Source organism: Lissotriton helveticus, chromosome 4_1, assembly GCF_964261635.1.
Source record: "Lissotriton helveticus chromosome 4_1, aLisHel1.1, whole genome shotgun sequence".
Taxonomy (NCBI): Eukaryota; Metazoa; Chordata; class Amphibia; order Caudata; family Salamandridae; genus Lissotriton; species Lissotriton helveticus.
In genome coordinates this window covers 1602274393-1602289702 of record NC_136063.1, presented here as the reverse complement: position 1 = coordinate 1602289702, position 15310 = coordinate 1602274393, and the positions used below count along the sequence as shown (strand labels likewise).

The 15310-nt window shown below is 45.6% G+C and overlaps 1 protein-coding gene across 2 annotated transcripts in view; it reads left to right on the top strand.

The window, feature by feature from the left end:
• The window catches only part of SEPTIN7 (septin 7), a 525571-nt gene that overhangs the window by 317961 nt on the left and 192300 nt on the right, over positions 1 to 15310 (top strand). For both annotated transcript variants that reach the window (XM_078688225.1, XM_078688224.1), the window contains exon 4: positions 5590 to 5690. In XM_078688225.1, coding sequence (XP_078544351.1) covers positions 5590 to 5690 — 101 coding nt within the window. The remainder of the gene's footprint in view (positions 1 to 5589; positions 5691 to 15310) is intronic.

The window sequence follows — 15310 nt, the reverse complement described above, 5'->3', positions numbered from 1 at the left end:
ACACACGTAAAGTCTGTTCACCTGCACCAGGTAGAGCAAATAGGCCATGCCAGTGAGCATCTATGGTTTCTGCAGGATGCAACAGATATAGGGCAATTGCAGATGTCTCATTTTCTAGAAGTGGTGCCGATATGAGCCAGGACACTTATACAGATTATTGACATCTGAGTGCACCTGATCTCTTATGAATACCTTCCCTGTTTTTCCTCTGCCTTTTAATAGACCTAGATTACAGTTTACCTGTTGCTGTGATTCTTTGCACCATCTGAATGCTCACCCTTCTTCGTGTACCAACTCTGTTTTGAGTACTATAATTTTATTTTTCCCTTTGCTTCGTTACCTCTCCAGTAGTACTTGATGGGCCACTTATGACACGCAGTCAGAGATTAAGAACAGAGGGCTTCTTTTAGGGCTTGGTGAACTGGAGGGCCCTAATCCCATGCATCTATCTATAAATCCATCCAATCCAGCCCTAAGCACAAAGGTAGTGGTACTCAATTTCTTATTCAACCTCCTCCTCTGTCCAAGCTGGGTAGACTCACTCGCTTGGTGGGGTGTTAAAACATTTTCAGGGCTGCTTTTAGCTCCCAGACCAGGTCCTCTACAAGCTTCTATCTCTCCTTGTTTTGATTTTAGCCCTACCTCTTCCACATCGTAAATACATTTTCTCTTTCAGCTTAGTGATTTTACAATAGGAGCTAGATAGTAATCCGCATAAACATACACTTTCTCATACAAAGAGACACAGGCCGATACTATAGGCCTGCCTGGTGGATTTAACAGCATTTTATGAATCTTTGGTAAGAAGTATATTGTAGGCATCCTAGGGTATTCAGTCTTGATAAATGTGTACTCCTAGTTGTTAATCAGTAGGTCAGCCACTATTTTAATTTATCATTCAAAGTAGCTGTCATCTGAGTAATCCGATTGTTTGTCAATTTTTATAGTTGATTGTATCTAGGAGTTGTCTCTCTGCTTCTTTCACATAATCATATTTATTTAGGAGGACAATATTGTCCCTGTTATCAGCTTGTTTGAGGATGATCAAATCCTTATCCTTTAAGGTTTGAAGTGCTGTGCATTCTTTTATGGTCAGATTCTCTTGTTTACCAGGATGTCTTTGTATTTTTAACTTGTCAGGACTACACTAAAGAAAGTTCCAAGATTAGCCTTATTTTAAAAAAAGATTGGCACTTAATCTTGACAGATCCTGATATTGGCCCTCGAGTGGGTAGTAAACCTCAAGTAGCCTTCAGAAGAGCTCCATCACTCAAGAATAAATTGGATTAAAGACATTTCTCGCATCACAATGCAAAAAAGTGGTTGAACAAATTACAACTTGTGTTTACTAAGTGCAACAGTTGCAAAGCTTGCAAAATTGGAGTCCGTATGAATACAGTTTTGGATGGACAGAATGAACCAAGTGATAAAAATCAAACATAAAATTACTTGCAACTCACAGTTTTTAGTTTATGTAATTGAATGTGCCTGTTGCCTCAAATACATGGGAAGCGCCACATGTATGCTCAAAAAGAGGATCTTGGAACACATCACTTCAGTTAAAAACAAAGACTTGACAAATGCAGTTGCAAAACATCAGGTTCAATGTCATTACAAAGAGTGGCGTATACTGAGGTATTATGGCATTGACATGGTATCAAACCATGAACATGGAGGCAATCAGACTCACGCTTTACGCAGACTGGAATCCAAATATATCATTAGATTAAAAACTAAGACTGCATTTGGATTGAACAATGAAGAGGAACTTTATGTATACCTGCAAGGAAAATTGTAACAGTGTGAAAACTGATCTTAAAGTCTAAGGATTGAAAACTGGACATTAATGAGTAATAATGTTATTTTTTCAGTCTAGATAGTGCTCGTATTACATAAGGCAGATGATTACGATACAGAATCCAGTAATGAATGTTACAATGCTGAGTAACTAATCAAAGTCTTGCAGAATAATTTAAGTATCAATTCAGTGTCACTTAGATATGCTGAGGAATTAAACAGTACTATACTTAAATGAAAGATATGTTTGAGAGCACTTTGTTGACTAGGTACGAGATTTGAAAGATATTTTTGTCATCTTGTAACATAATCACACCTTGATTAAATGGAGCAGGAAATCACTGGGATTCGGCTAGGAAACAAAAGTTCTGTACTTTTCTTTGATTGTTATATATTTTACAGCAATTAAGGTTAACCAATGATCTTCACAATTCGACTATTTTCACTATCTCAGGAGGTCTGAGGGGACTATAATCGATTGATCATGACGACATTGTGTAACTATCAAGACAGGATATGAAGATGGTACTATACCATGACCTGCATCAATTGAGTGATCGTGAAGGTTTTTGTGGCGATTCCTTCAAAATGCTCATACTGTATTTTCGTTTGAATTTTAATTGCATGACTACATAGCCTACAATGCCTCCTAATGGATAGGACGGGCTGTTTGTACATAAGTCAAAATTAACAAAGGACTCCCCAACTGAGAGAGAGACCGGCAAGGTCGATACGCGTCGGTACAATTGTCTTAATCAGATTAAAGATTTTTGGATAATACAGGCCACGGAGTGCAGCATTTCTGTTTGTTATGAATAACTTCGGGGAAGATGGTCGGTCTCTGCACTGCACCAGCTTGGAGAGCAGGCCAATTTTCTACACCGCTGCATTGTGGCTCATATATACACATATATATTTACTTAGTTATTTATTTATTTTTTGGGCTTCCATTTAAAAGTTCTTTCTGGGGTTTGTAGTCTTGGTGCAGCTAACTGCAACGCTGGATTAAGAATTTAAAACTGTTATTTGTATTGAATAAAGGATGCACAGGTTTGGAAAAGGTCAGTGGCTGGGACAGTGGTATTGGGTAACTTTGAATTTTGCAAAAGCTCCGCAGACGTCACTCTATTGAGGTGACTGACCTGCCTTTATCTACTCGTTTCTGACTTTGTGGACATGTTACATATACACAATGGCTCCCATTTGTTGAACGTTTGTAATGATGGTAATGCAGAATAGCACACTGGTTTAAGGTATTGCAGCAAAGTCGGTTTCAAAGGTGGTGTTACAGTCGTCTGCACACTTTACTTGGACTTTTAGTGTTTCAGTTGATTAAGGGTTTCAGTGGATTAAGGGTTTCAGTGGATTAAGGGTTTCAGTGGATTAAGGGTTTCAGTTGATTAAGGGTTTCAGTTGATTAGGGTTTCTCCACTCACATGTGTAGTTTGGAAGCTGCCCCAGTTTAGTCGCTCTGTGCAGTTTTTAATGTGTTAATTAGCAGCACAGCCCCCTTCTTAATCTTGTATCATTAACAAATCCCGTCGGAAAACTATTTCTAAAATAAGAAAACGCACTGATATGACCTCCTCTCATGGGTGCATGGGAAAACAAATATTTAGATAAGATTTGTTAAGAAAAGTTCAGCATTCCTTTGCTTGGGCTAATTTATTTTCCCTCATCTCTCTGGGAATTGTTTCGGGGTCGGTTGATCGGATACAGTTGCTTCTCTTCTGTGACTGACACTAGCTTACAGTGAGTTATTCTCTGGGATCCTTTCCAGATGTTGGTGTTTTTTGTGCTTGACCATTTATGGGCACTCCTGAGCCTACACTCTACCAAGGAAAACAAACTTCTCAAGTAGACTTGGGACATGTTTCTAATATTTGTCTCTCACATCTGTACCCGATGGAGACTGGCTTAGTCCGTCATAATGCAGCAGTATCATTCTGCTAAACGCAATCTAAACCCTGTGGCATGCAATAATGTTCATGTATAGATGCAGCTAAATTCCTATAAAAACAGAATAACTTATTCTGCTTGTGTCAGGGGTGCAACTAAGTGTTTTTCGAAATGTTTTATTGTACCTAAGATTTTGTTTGTAAGTAATGCTCAAGTTTCAGAAACCTGAGGCTATTGGGAAGATTTTTTTCTCATGGTGTAGCTATGTTATTTAAAATCGCAGTATAGAAACTAAATTGAGTTAAAATGATCTTTCAAGGCTTTTTGTTAGTGTATGGATGGTCAATAACCTTTCAGCTCGAGTTTAGTAAACCACTAAATAGGTTGCAGCTAAAAATTAAAACAAAGCTTGCGAAGAGGAGTGAAATCAACAGTTGCATCCTGATAACTCAAAAGTCAATGAAAACAAAAGTCAATAAAAACAATATATAGTATATGTACATCCAGGGGCTTTCCTTCAACGTGTGTGTGTGTGTGTGTGTACATATGTGTGTGTAAATGTGTGCGTAAATGTGTATGTACATATACAAATAAAATATGGCACTTGGAAAAGGCAAGGGTGCTGTATGGAGTAATATTATAAAAATATGTAATTTGTTTACAGTTCCTATATACATGTTGTAATTCAATGCTTGCAGAAGGTAGGCAGGGCAGGGCACTGAGGTGCTGAATGGAAATGTGGTCAGAAAGAAACTAAATTGCCTGAGATACTATCCGTCATAACTTCTAGAGACAAAGGTAAGATGAGAGTACCCGACTGGGAAGGCCATTGAGTGGAGTGACTCATCCACTCAGTGCCATTGATCTGGCCAGGGGGGGGGGGGGGTTGACCAGCTAAGATTATTCAGCTGATATGAATGCTCATTTTTCGAAATGTGGTTAAATGGTCAACTTTGGTTCTTCAAACGGCATTGTTTATTGGTGGACAGATCCTCTTGCATCAGTGAGAGACCCCTTGGCTCCAATGATGCATGCCTTTTGTAGGTGACAACGTGGCTCAGGCTGTGGAATAGCGTTTAAATAATTAGCTCAATATGACTAGGTTTGGAGTACAAAAAAATGCTTTTTTGTATTGAGGTTGGAGTGCCTTTAATTCAAAGTGCATGTGACCCAAGTAAAACTTGATTAACTCCTTTAATGCATGATTTGGGGGGACAGTAAATGTGGTGTTCACCATAATCAGGACCACATGTAGACAGGACAGGGGCAGCATTTAAAACAACAGCATTTTGTAGAAAATGATCATATAGAAAATAATCCCATCCAGCAAAACATGTTCGGCGAGTGAAGAAAAGTGCTAGCCAGTGAATGTGTTTAGCTGTTGTCGGGTCCTTGATTTTTGAAAAATCGAGTAATTTCATGACTCGGGAACTAAATGTTCCAGGAATCCTACAGGTTGATTAATTATGCTGTTGGTTCATTTCCAGCAATGTTGTTTTGCTTGTTTTGACTTGTACTTGTTACTTCAAAAATGCAAAATCGCCTCCTACTCCGCTAAGTGTAACAACGAAAAGAATGTGGACGGCTGCAGGAAAGGCAAAATGGTTCCACAGGTTGGTATCCGCAGCTAGTTATTCTCCTCTCAAGAGACAGACATCTGGCATGCTATCCGACAGGTTGCTGAATGCATACAATACATCTGCTTCACAACTGCGATACCTGATAAACTTCACCCAGAATAGCTACTGTGAACTCTAGGCAGATTATGTATGTTGTGAGGAATTCTTGAATTTACCTCTTGGCCCTGAACAAGCTCCTTATTTATTACAGTGAATTCCATGCATTATCAGCTTTGTAGGTTTAGGAAATGAACCCTTGATTATTTTCTTTAAGGTTGAACAGTCGAAGGTTTTGGTCAAAGAAGGCGGTGTACAGTTACTGCTTACCATAGTTGATACACCAGGATTTGGAGATGCGGTGGACAATAGCAATTGGTAAGTCATGTACCCATGAGTGTGATGTATTTTGTAAAACGTCTTTCTGTAATTGTGAATTTGCTGTAAAATGTGCCCAACCGTCAATGGTGTTGAATCCTGCACCTCAGAGTTTCCAGTGGCAATTCTGTAAGAGGTTTGCTGAGTGATGTTTGATTTTTTTATTAAGAATTGGCACCTTTAACGCAATGTGAATTGTTTATTATTTTTCCTTTATTGCAATAGGGATTGTTTGTGAAACCGTGTCTAAATCTAAACTCTGCTATGGAGAAGCTGCTGTTGATGTGGTACAGCAAATAAACCATTGTTTGTTTTTCGTGTATAAAGACAGTAACTGGTTCATAGACCTGCATTCCATATTTGTTCCTAGCTGAATGTCTTTATTTTTCTGTTTTTTCCCCCAAACTGTGTCTTTGTAGAATAACGTTTTCATACTAAAAGTCAGCCAATTCGTTCTGCATGCACTTTAAAACTTTCTCTCTCAGAATTAGAATGGGGCATTTACCTTTTATTGTCTTTTGTAGGGAAAGCTTTTTATTATATGGCGTGGTTGTGAGACCTCACTGTTTAATTTTATTTTGAGAGTTTTATATAGCGCGAACAAGATCTTTGCAGATAACAGAGCGCTTTACAAAGGCAGGTGGAGGGTAGGGGAACAAGGGGGCATAGTGGGGAGGTAGCTCAACATGATCATGTACATAGCACCAATATAGTATATAACATAGTACCAATATAACGTATAGTACAGGTATGAGGTAGCAGGCATAGTTGGAGCGTAAGTCATCACCAGGTTCATGTACACAGCACCAATATAGTATATAACATAGTACCCATATAACGTATAGTACAGGTATGAGGTAGCAGGCATAGTTGGAGCGTAAGTCATCAACAGGTTCATGTACATAGCACCAATATAGTATATAACATAGTACTCATATAACGTATAGTACAGGTACGAGGTAGCAGGCAAAATTGGAGCGTAGGCCATCCATTCGCTGTAAATAAACACGTGCATAGGAATATATAGGCAATATCATAGCGCCAGACTGGTAATACTGTTCTTAATGTAAAACACGCAAAATTGTTCAAGTGTATTTAGCCATAAGGATACTTTTAGCTTCTATCTTAAAAAGAAGGGAGGAAGAGATGAGTCTTGTTTCAGGAGGAAGTGCGTTCCAGATCCTGGGCGCCATACCAGAGAAGGAGCGTTTGTAGGTTTTTTCCTTCCGGAATCTTCGCGGTTTCAGCAGAAGATTGTTCGTGCTCCTGGTGGTTCTGGACCCACCTGAGATTGTCAACTTATGAGTGAGGTAGCTGGGTGATTTCAAGTGTATAGCCTTGTGCGTCATGCAGGCAATTTTCAGCTGAATTCTGGCTTCCAGAGGCAGCCAGTTCAAGGCTTTGAAGTCAGGAGAGATATGCGAATGCTTTTTTGATCCAGTGATGAGTCTTGCTGCCGCATTTAGTGACGCTCTTAGGGGTGCAGTTGTCGTTAGGGGGAGGCCGCAGAGGGCCACGCTGCCATAGTCTATGCGAGGGATGACTAGAGCTTCTACTGCTGTTTGGAAGTCTTTTGCTGGAAGGAAGGGTTTCAGTTTTCTCAAGGTGTTTATTTGGAAGTTCGCCCCCTTAGTAGCCTTGCTGATATGCTGCTGCATGCTGAGGTTTGTGTCTAGTGTTATGCCTAGGGATTTAGCTGAGTCCACGATGGTCGGTTGGACATTGAGTGCTGTTAGGTGCTTAAGCCATGTTTGTGCGGAAGATATTTTCTTGGGAGGTGAGATTAGGAGGAACTTGGCTGGAGACTGCAAGGTAACTGTCCAACCAAGCTTCTTTGGCCTGTGAAACTTGCAATATAGTGAAAATAGACTCTCTACCTGTACTGGGTACCGTCAGATATGTTTTAATAAAACTTAGCTTAACCCTAGGTAGGTGTGGCTCTGAGTAGTCCGAAGCGTTAAGAAGTACCAAAACAGTTGGATAAGATAGAAACAAAACTCAATAAAAACCTAACACCAATTTATAAATAGAGGTTGTACTTTCGTGTTTAAAATTACACCTTAATGACAAAAATCCACCGAAGGGCTCCGAAGAGAATAATTTTTAAATGATCAATAAATCACTGCTTTTTAAATCAATGCAATAAATTATTGCAATGAACTGCGCTCAAGGTCAAACGTTTATAAAATTGTAAATTACTACTCTGGCCCGCTTTGGAAGACAAATTCCGGCTGGGAGCAAGTTTCACAGGCCAAAGAAGCTTGGTTGGACAGTTACCTTGCAGTCTCCAGCCGAGTTCCAGGCTTATGGATGAACCACCAAAGACTTTAATGGAGCGGTCTTGATGCAAGGGATACAGGATGATGAAGGATGATGACTTAATGATGGTGGGGTCTTCCTGGGACTAGCCCTCTTTCCACGGTCACTGTGGGGTAACTTTGGCCACAGGGTTGATGTTTCTCAAAGTTCGCGTGAAGTACAGTCAAAAGCCAGTTGCCATCCGGTCTCCACTTACAGCAAAAGCATCTGTTCCCTTTAATTGGGGATAACTGCACTCCAATGGCTCTCGTGGGTCCAGCAGACTCTCCTGCACCTTTTGACTCGGTCTCATGGGTTGCACTACAGAAATCGGGCGTTCTTGGGTGCCCACTCGCCAAGTTCAGCTTTTGTGCTCCTGTAGCTGTAAGAGTAAGTCAACCAACTGACTCTATGAGTTACCTCTTCTGCCTCAGACTGGGGGGGGGGCTTGACATTTCCTTGAACAGGGCACTGCAGGCACAGTCCTCTCTGCAAGCTCAAGGAGCAGCAAGTGCGGTTCAATCTTGGTGTAATCTTTATTTACTGGGTCCAGGTAACAGCAGGTCAGACATTATTTGGTCTACTCATAAGTACAGACGAATTCAGACGATCTGAGGTCTGGGTGTCGGGGGAGACACATTACTGTCCAGTTAGTGCGCTTGGCGTATGTAGCAGCTACTAGCCTATGGGCTAATAAGCTGCCTCCCACTAACTGATAACTTCCTGTAAATTGTGGAATCTAGCTATCCCAGAATACACTGTTCTGCCCACTCCCAAGATGGCATAACCCCTCTCTTGGTGCGTGGAGCTCCCTAGCTCATACCAGAGGTGGGACTACCAGGGGGTACATGTCCCTGGAAAAACCTTTTTTACAACAGCTTCCCCCTCTCTGTCTTTGACGCCAACCTGTCTGCACGAACAAAAGAAAGAGAACCACCTTAGTGTGTGTCCACCATTTGCCCTTCAAAGGCCTTTAGGGCTCACACCTTCTTTGGCCTTCCTTCCACCACCTCGCCCAATAGCAGGCCCTTTCTGTTACTTCCTGAGGATTGTTCACCGACCCACCCCCCAAAACCTCCATAGAATGGCAAAAGGCTGTCTAGTAGCCAGCAACCATAAACGGTCACTGGAAAACTTTGGGCAACAAAATGGCTATGTACTAAAGGAGACACTTGTGTAGCAGCTATGATAAACTCTGGTTTAAGGTAACTATTCTTTTGATATTTTGAAGTATCCTATTTAGTAGTCCCAGTCAAAAGTTAACATTGCTGAGTTGTCAGCGTGTAACTCTGTACTCGCCAATGGGGCTACTCGGTTTTCCATAGTACAAATGACAATTTGTGTTTTGTTACTGTCAGGACAAGTAAAGTTAAAACTACATGTCCAGCCTTTTAATTGAATGCACCCTACTTTTGCGGCTCTGTAGGTCTGTATTAGCTGTGACTTTTAAAAAGAGAGGCCTGGGCTTTTTGGTATTACTTTGAAAGGTAAAGTAGAGTTAGCAGTTTAAAATGCTCTGCCAGCGAGCAGTGACGAGTCATACTTTGCTTTGCCACACTCGTGCTTGCACAATAAGTGCTGCAGTACACAAGAGACACTTTAACTTAAAGGCCCTGGGTACCCTACAATATACTAGGGACTCATAAGTAAGTTAACCTATGCAAATTGTGGATGAACCAATCAGACATATACCTTTTACGGGTCAGGGCACTGACGCCAAAGTCTGTTTAGCATGCCTCTGTGCGCCTTCAGAGTTGGAAACCCAGCTGAATTAGTCCAAAAATCTGTGGGTGATAATGCGAAAGAGGCAATTCCTTACATCCTTAAATTACTTTTTGGTAAGAGATGGGGAGTAAAGGCTTGTTTAAAATACAGGCCTAATTTTACCAAGAGATGAGAGTGCAATGTGTCTCAACAGCCTAGGTCTAGCCCCATCTTATTTTGTGTTCTACTATATAGAACATTTAGGCCCAAAAGGTCTCTAACAATAAATAAACAAGCATTTGCAATGCAATAGGTCTCGCATTAGGAAAGTTTGAGCTATTGGTATTGTAAATGACACATTTTTTATTTATGTTTTGTTTTTGAAAATGGCGAAATTAATAGCGTTGTCATTTACAATGCCAATAGTTATAATTTTCGCAAATGTGACACCTATAGCATTTGTAATGCAATATGTGTCGTATTTACGTGACTTACATGTATTGATATTACAAATAACAATGGCTTTCAATTTTTTTAATAATTAATACTTAAATAAAAGTTATTGTAATTTATGTGTATTTTATTGTTCCGAAAATCCAAGAACAGAAGTGAAATATTAACATCTTTTTGTTACATTTGTAATAAAGCTTGAAACATTGAGAGAACATATTTGAACCAGTTGTTGTTGAATGGTTGCACAGATTGATGCTGTGGTGGCGCTGAGTGATGTTGTGTTGGCGAACGAGTGATGCTGTGGCGTTCAGTGATGCTGTGGTAGCATATCGTGATGTTGTGGTGCCCCTGAGTGATGCTGTGGTGGTGCTGAGTGATGCTGTAGGCTATGTTTTGTTTTGCTATCCTATGCTTTTATTTGTTATGCTATGCTATGCTGTTTTCTGTTATACTATGCTATGCTGTTTTCTGTTATACTATGCTATGTTTTGTTATGCTATGTTTTGTTATGCTATGTTTTGCTATGCTATGCTTTGTTATGCTATGCTTTGTTATGATATGCTATGTTTTGCTATGATATGCTATGTTTTGTTGTGTTTTATTATGTTATGCTTTGTTTTGCTCTGTTTTGTTATGCCATGCTATGTTTTGTTGAGTTTGGTATGCTGTGCTATGTTTTGCGATGCTACTATGTTTTGTTTTTCTATGCTATGTTTTGTTGTGTTTTGTTAAGCTATGCTATGTTTTGGTGTGTTTTGCTATGTTTTGTTATGCTATGTGTTGTGTTATGCTATGTTTTGCTATGCTATGTTATGCTATTTTTTGTCATGCTATGTTTTGTTATGCTATGCTTATTTTTTCTATCCTATGCTTTGTTTTGTTATGCTATGCTTTGTTGTGTATTGTTATGCTATGCTATGTTTTGTTATATTTTGCTATACCATGCTTTGTTATGCTATGTTTTGTTCTGCTATGTTTTGTTATCTTATGCTATGTTTTGTTCTGCTATATTTTGTTCTGCTATATTTTGTTCTGCTATATTTTGTTCTGCTATGTTTTGTTATGCTATGCTATTTTTTGTTGTGTTTTGGTATGCTATGTTGTGTTTTGGTATGCTACGTTTTGTTATCTTTTGTTTTGCTATCCTATGCGTTGTTTTGATATGCTATGTTTTGCTAACCTATGCTTTTTTTGTTATGCTCTGCTGTGTTTTGTTATGCTATGTTTTGTTATGCTATGCTGGTGAGGGTGTGTGAGTGAGTGAGGGTGTGTGAGGGTGTGTGATGGTGGGTAAGGGGTGTGAGGGTGAGTAAGGGTTGTGAGGGGATGTGAGGGAATGTGAGGGTGAGAGGGTTGTGGGGGTGAGGTGAGTGAGGCGGTGTGAGGGTGAGGCGGTGTGAGGGTGAGGCGGTGTGAGGGTGAGGCGGTGTGAGGGTGAGGCGGTGTGAGGGTGAGGCGGTGTGAGGGTGAGGCGGTGTGAGGGTGAGGCGGTGTGAGGGTGAGGCGGTGTGGGGGTGAGGCGGTGTGAGGGTGAGGCGGTGTGAGGGTGAGGCGGTGTGAGGGTGAGGCGGTGTGAGGGTGAGGCGGTGTGAGGGTGAGGCGGTGTGAGGGTGAGGCGGTGTGAGGGTGAGGCGGTGTGAGGGTGAGGCGGTGTGAGGGTGAGGCGGTGTGAGGGTGAGGCGGTGTGAGGGTGAGGCGTGTGTGAGGGGGTGGGGCGTGTGTGAGGGGGTGAGGCGTGTGTGAGGGGGTGGGGCGTGTGTGAGGGGGTGGGGTGTGTGTGAGGGTGAGGGGTGTGTGTGAGGGTGAGGGGTGTGTGAGGGTGAGGGGTGTGTGAGGGTGAGGGGTGTGTGAGGGTGAGGGGGGTGTGAGGGTGAGGGTGAGGGTGGGTGAGGGTGTGTGAGGGTGTGTGAGGGTGAGGGTGTGTGAGGGTGAGGGTGTGAGGGTGTGTGAGGGTGAGGGTGGGTGAGGGTGAGGGTGTGTGAGGGTGAGGGTGAGGGTGTGTGAGGGTGAGGGTGAGGGTGTGTGAGGGTGAGGGTGAGGGTGTGTGAGGGTGAGGGTGTGTGAGGGTGAGGGTGTGTGAGGGTGAGGGTGAGGGTGAGGGTGTGTGAGGGTGAGGGTGTGTGAGGGTGAGGGTGAGGGTGAGGGTGTGTGAGGGTGAGGGTGTGTGAGGGTGAGGGTGTGTGAGGGTGAGGGTGTGTGAGGGTGAGGGGTGTGTGAGGGTGAGGGGGTGTGAGGGTGAGGGTGTGTGAGGGTGAGGGGTGTGTGAGGGTGAGGGGTGTGTGAGGGTGAGGGGGTGTGAGGGTGAGGGTGTGTGAGGGTGAGGGGTGTGTGAGGGTGAGGGGGTGTGAGCGTGAGGGTGAGGGTGTGTGAGCGTGAGGGTGTGTGAGGGTGAGGGTGGGTGAGGGTCGGTGAGGGTGAGGGTGGGTGAGGGTGGGTGAGGGTGGGTGAGGGTGTGTGAGGGTGAGGGTGTGTGAGGGTGAGGGTGTGTGAGGGTGAGGGTGAGGGTGTGTGAGGGTGAGGGTGTGTGAGGGTGTGTGAGGGTGTGTGAGGGTGAGGGTGAGGGTGTGTGAGGGTGGGTGAGGGTGTGTGAGGGTGAGGGTGTGTGAGGGTGTGTGAGGGTGTGTGAGGGTGAGGGTGAGGGTGTGTGAGGGTGGGTGAGGGTGTGTGAGGGTGAGGGTGTGTGAGGGTGAGGGTGAGGGTGTGTGAGGGTGAGGGTGAGGGGGGTGAGGGTGAGGGTGTGTGGGTGTGTTAGTGTGTGGGTGAGGGGGGTGAGGGTGAGGGTGTGTGGGTGTGTTAGTGTGTGGGTGAGGGGGTGAGGGTGAGTGGGTTGTGAGGGTGAGTGGGTTGTGAGGGTGGGCATGTGAAAGTGAGGGAGGGTGAGGGTGTGTGAGGATGAGGGGGTATGAGGGTGAGGGTGAGGGTGTGTAAGGGTGAGGGTGGGTGAGGGTGTGTGAGGGTGAGGGTGTGTGAGGGTGTGTGAGGGTGAGGGGTGTGTGAGGGTGAGGGGGTGTGAGGGTGAGGGTGTGTAAGGGTGAGGGTGGGTGAGGGTGTGTGAGGGTGAGGGTGTGTGAGGGTTAGGGTGTGTGAGGGTGAGGGTGTGTGAGGGTGAGGGTGTGTGAGGGTGAGGGTGTGTGAGGGTGTGTGAGGGTGTGTGAGGGTGTGTGAGGGTGAGGGTGTGTGAGGGTGTGTGGGTGTGTGAGGGTGTGTGGGTGTGTGAGGGTGAGGGTGTGTGAGGGTGAGGGTGTGTGGGTGTGTTAGTGTGTGGGTGAGGGGGGTGAGGGTGAGTGGGTTGTGAGGGTGAGTGGGTTGTGAGGGTGGGCATGTGAAAGTGAGGGAGGGTGAGGGTGTGTGAGGATGAGGGGGTATGAGGGTGAGTCAGGGTGTGTGAGGGTGAGGGATGTGAGGGTGAGGCGGTGTGAGGGTGAGGCGGTGTGAGGGTGAGGGGTGTGAGGGTAAGGGTGTGTGAGGATGAGGGGGTATGAGGGTGAGTCAGGGTGTGTGAGGGTGAGGGATGTGAGGGTGAGGGATGTGAGGGCGAGGGGTGTGAGGGTAAGGGTGTGTGAGGGTGTGTGAGGGTGAGGGTGTGTGAGGGTGAGGGTTGTGGGGGCGAGGGAGGAGGGTGAGGGTGTGTTAGGGTATGTGAGGATGAGGTTGGGTGAGGGGGTGGGAGGTATGAGGGTGAGGGGTTGTGAGGGTGAGGGGGTGTGACTGAGGGTGAGTGGGGGTGTGAGAGTGAGGGCATGTGAGAGTGAGGGCGTGAGGGTGAGAGGGTATGTGAGTGAGGGGGAGTGAGGGTGAGTGAGGGGGTGGGGGTGAGGGGATGTGAGTTTGAGGGGGTATGTGGGTGAGTGAGGGTGTGTGAGGGTGAGAGGGTTGTGAGGGTGAGGGGGTGTGAGGGAGAAGGGGTGTGAGGATGAGGTTGAGGGAGTGAGGTTGAGGGGGTGTGAGGGTGTGTGTGGTGTGTGTGAGTGAGGGGGTTTGAGGGAGAGGGTGTGTGAGGGGTAGTGAGGGTGAGAGTGAGGGGTGTGAGTGAGGGTGTATGTGGGTGAGGGGGTGTGAGGGTGAGAATGACGGGGGTGAGGGTCTGGGGTGGTGACGGGGTGTGAGAGTGAGGGGGTGTGAGGGTGACGGGGTGTAGGTGACGGCGGTGATGGTGTGTGGGTGTGAGGGGATGTGAGGGGTTGTGGAGGTGAGGGGTTGTGGGGGTGAGGGTGTGAGGGTGAGAAGGTGTGTGAGGGTGAGTGAGGGTAAGAGTGTGAGTGAGGGTGTGAGGGGGAGGGTGATGGGGTGTAAGTGACGGGTGAGGGTGGGTGAGGGGAGGGTGATGGGGTGTAGGTGACAGGGGTGAGGGTGGGTGAGGGGGTGTGAGGGTGAGGGGGTGTGAGGGTAAGGGGATGTGAGGGTGTGGGGGTGAGGAGGTGTGAGGGTCGGGGGATGTGAGGGTGAGAGGTTGTTTGAGGGTGTGAGGGGTTGAGGGGTGTGGGGTTGAGGGGTGTGAGGGGGAGGGGGTGAGGGTGAGGGGGTGTGAGGATGTGTGAGGATGGGTGAGAAGGTGTGTGAGGGTGTGGAGGTGAGGGGGTGTGGGGTGAGGGTGTGTGAGGGTGAGAAGGTGTGTGAGGGGGTGAGAGGGTGTGAGGAGGAGGGTGACTGGGTGTAGGTGACGGGGGTGGGTGAGGGTGAGGGGATGTGGGGGTGAGGAGGTGTGAGGGTGAGGGGATGTGAGGGTGAGAGGTTGTTTGAGGGGGTGGGTGAGGGGGTGTGGGGTTGAGGGGTGTGAGGGTGAGGGGGTGTGAGGGTGAGGGGGTGTGAGGGTGAGGGGGGTGTGAGGGTGAGTGAGGGTGTGAGAGGATGGGTGTGAGGGTGAGAGTGTGTGTGTGAGGGTGAGCGGGTGTGTGAGGTTGAGGGGGTTTGAGGGTGTGTGAGGGGAGGGGATGTGAGGGTGAGGGTGGGTGAGGGGGTGTGTGAGGGTGAGACTGTTTGTGAGGGTGAGAAAGTAGTATGCCTGGAAGTAATCCATATGATTTTGTGAATTTGAAGAGATGTATGTAAATGTAGGCAGAAGTGGTGAGAGACAGAGGAGGGGAGAGCAGGGGGAGGTGGGACATTTGCCATGCCCCAGCGTTGCAATGCCATGGTTTAACTACCTGTGCAGTTCCCTGCTGCGG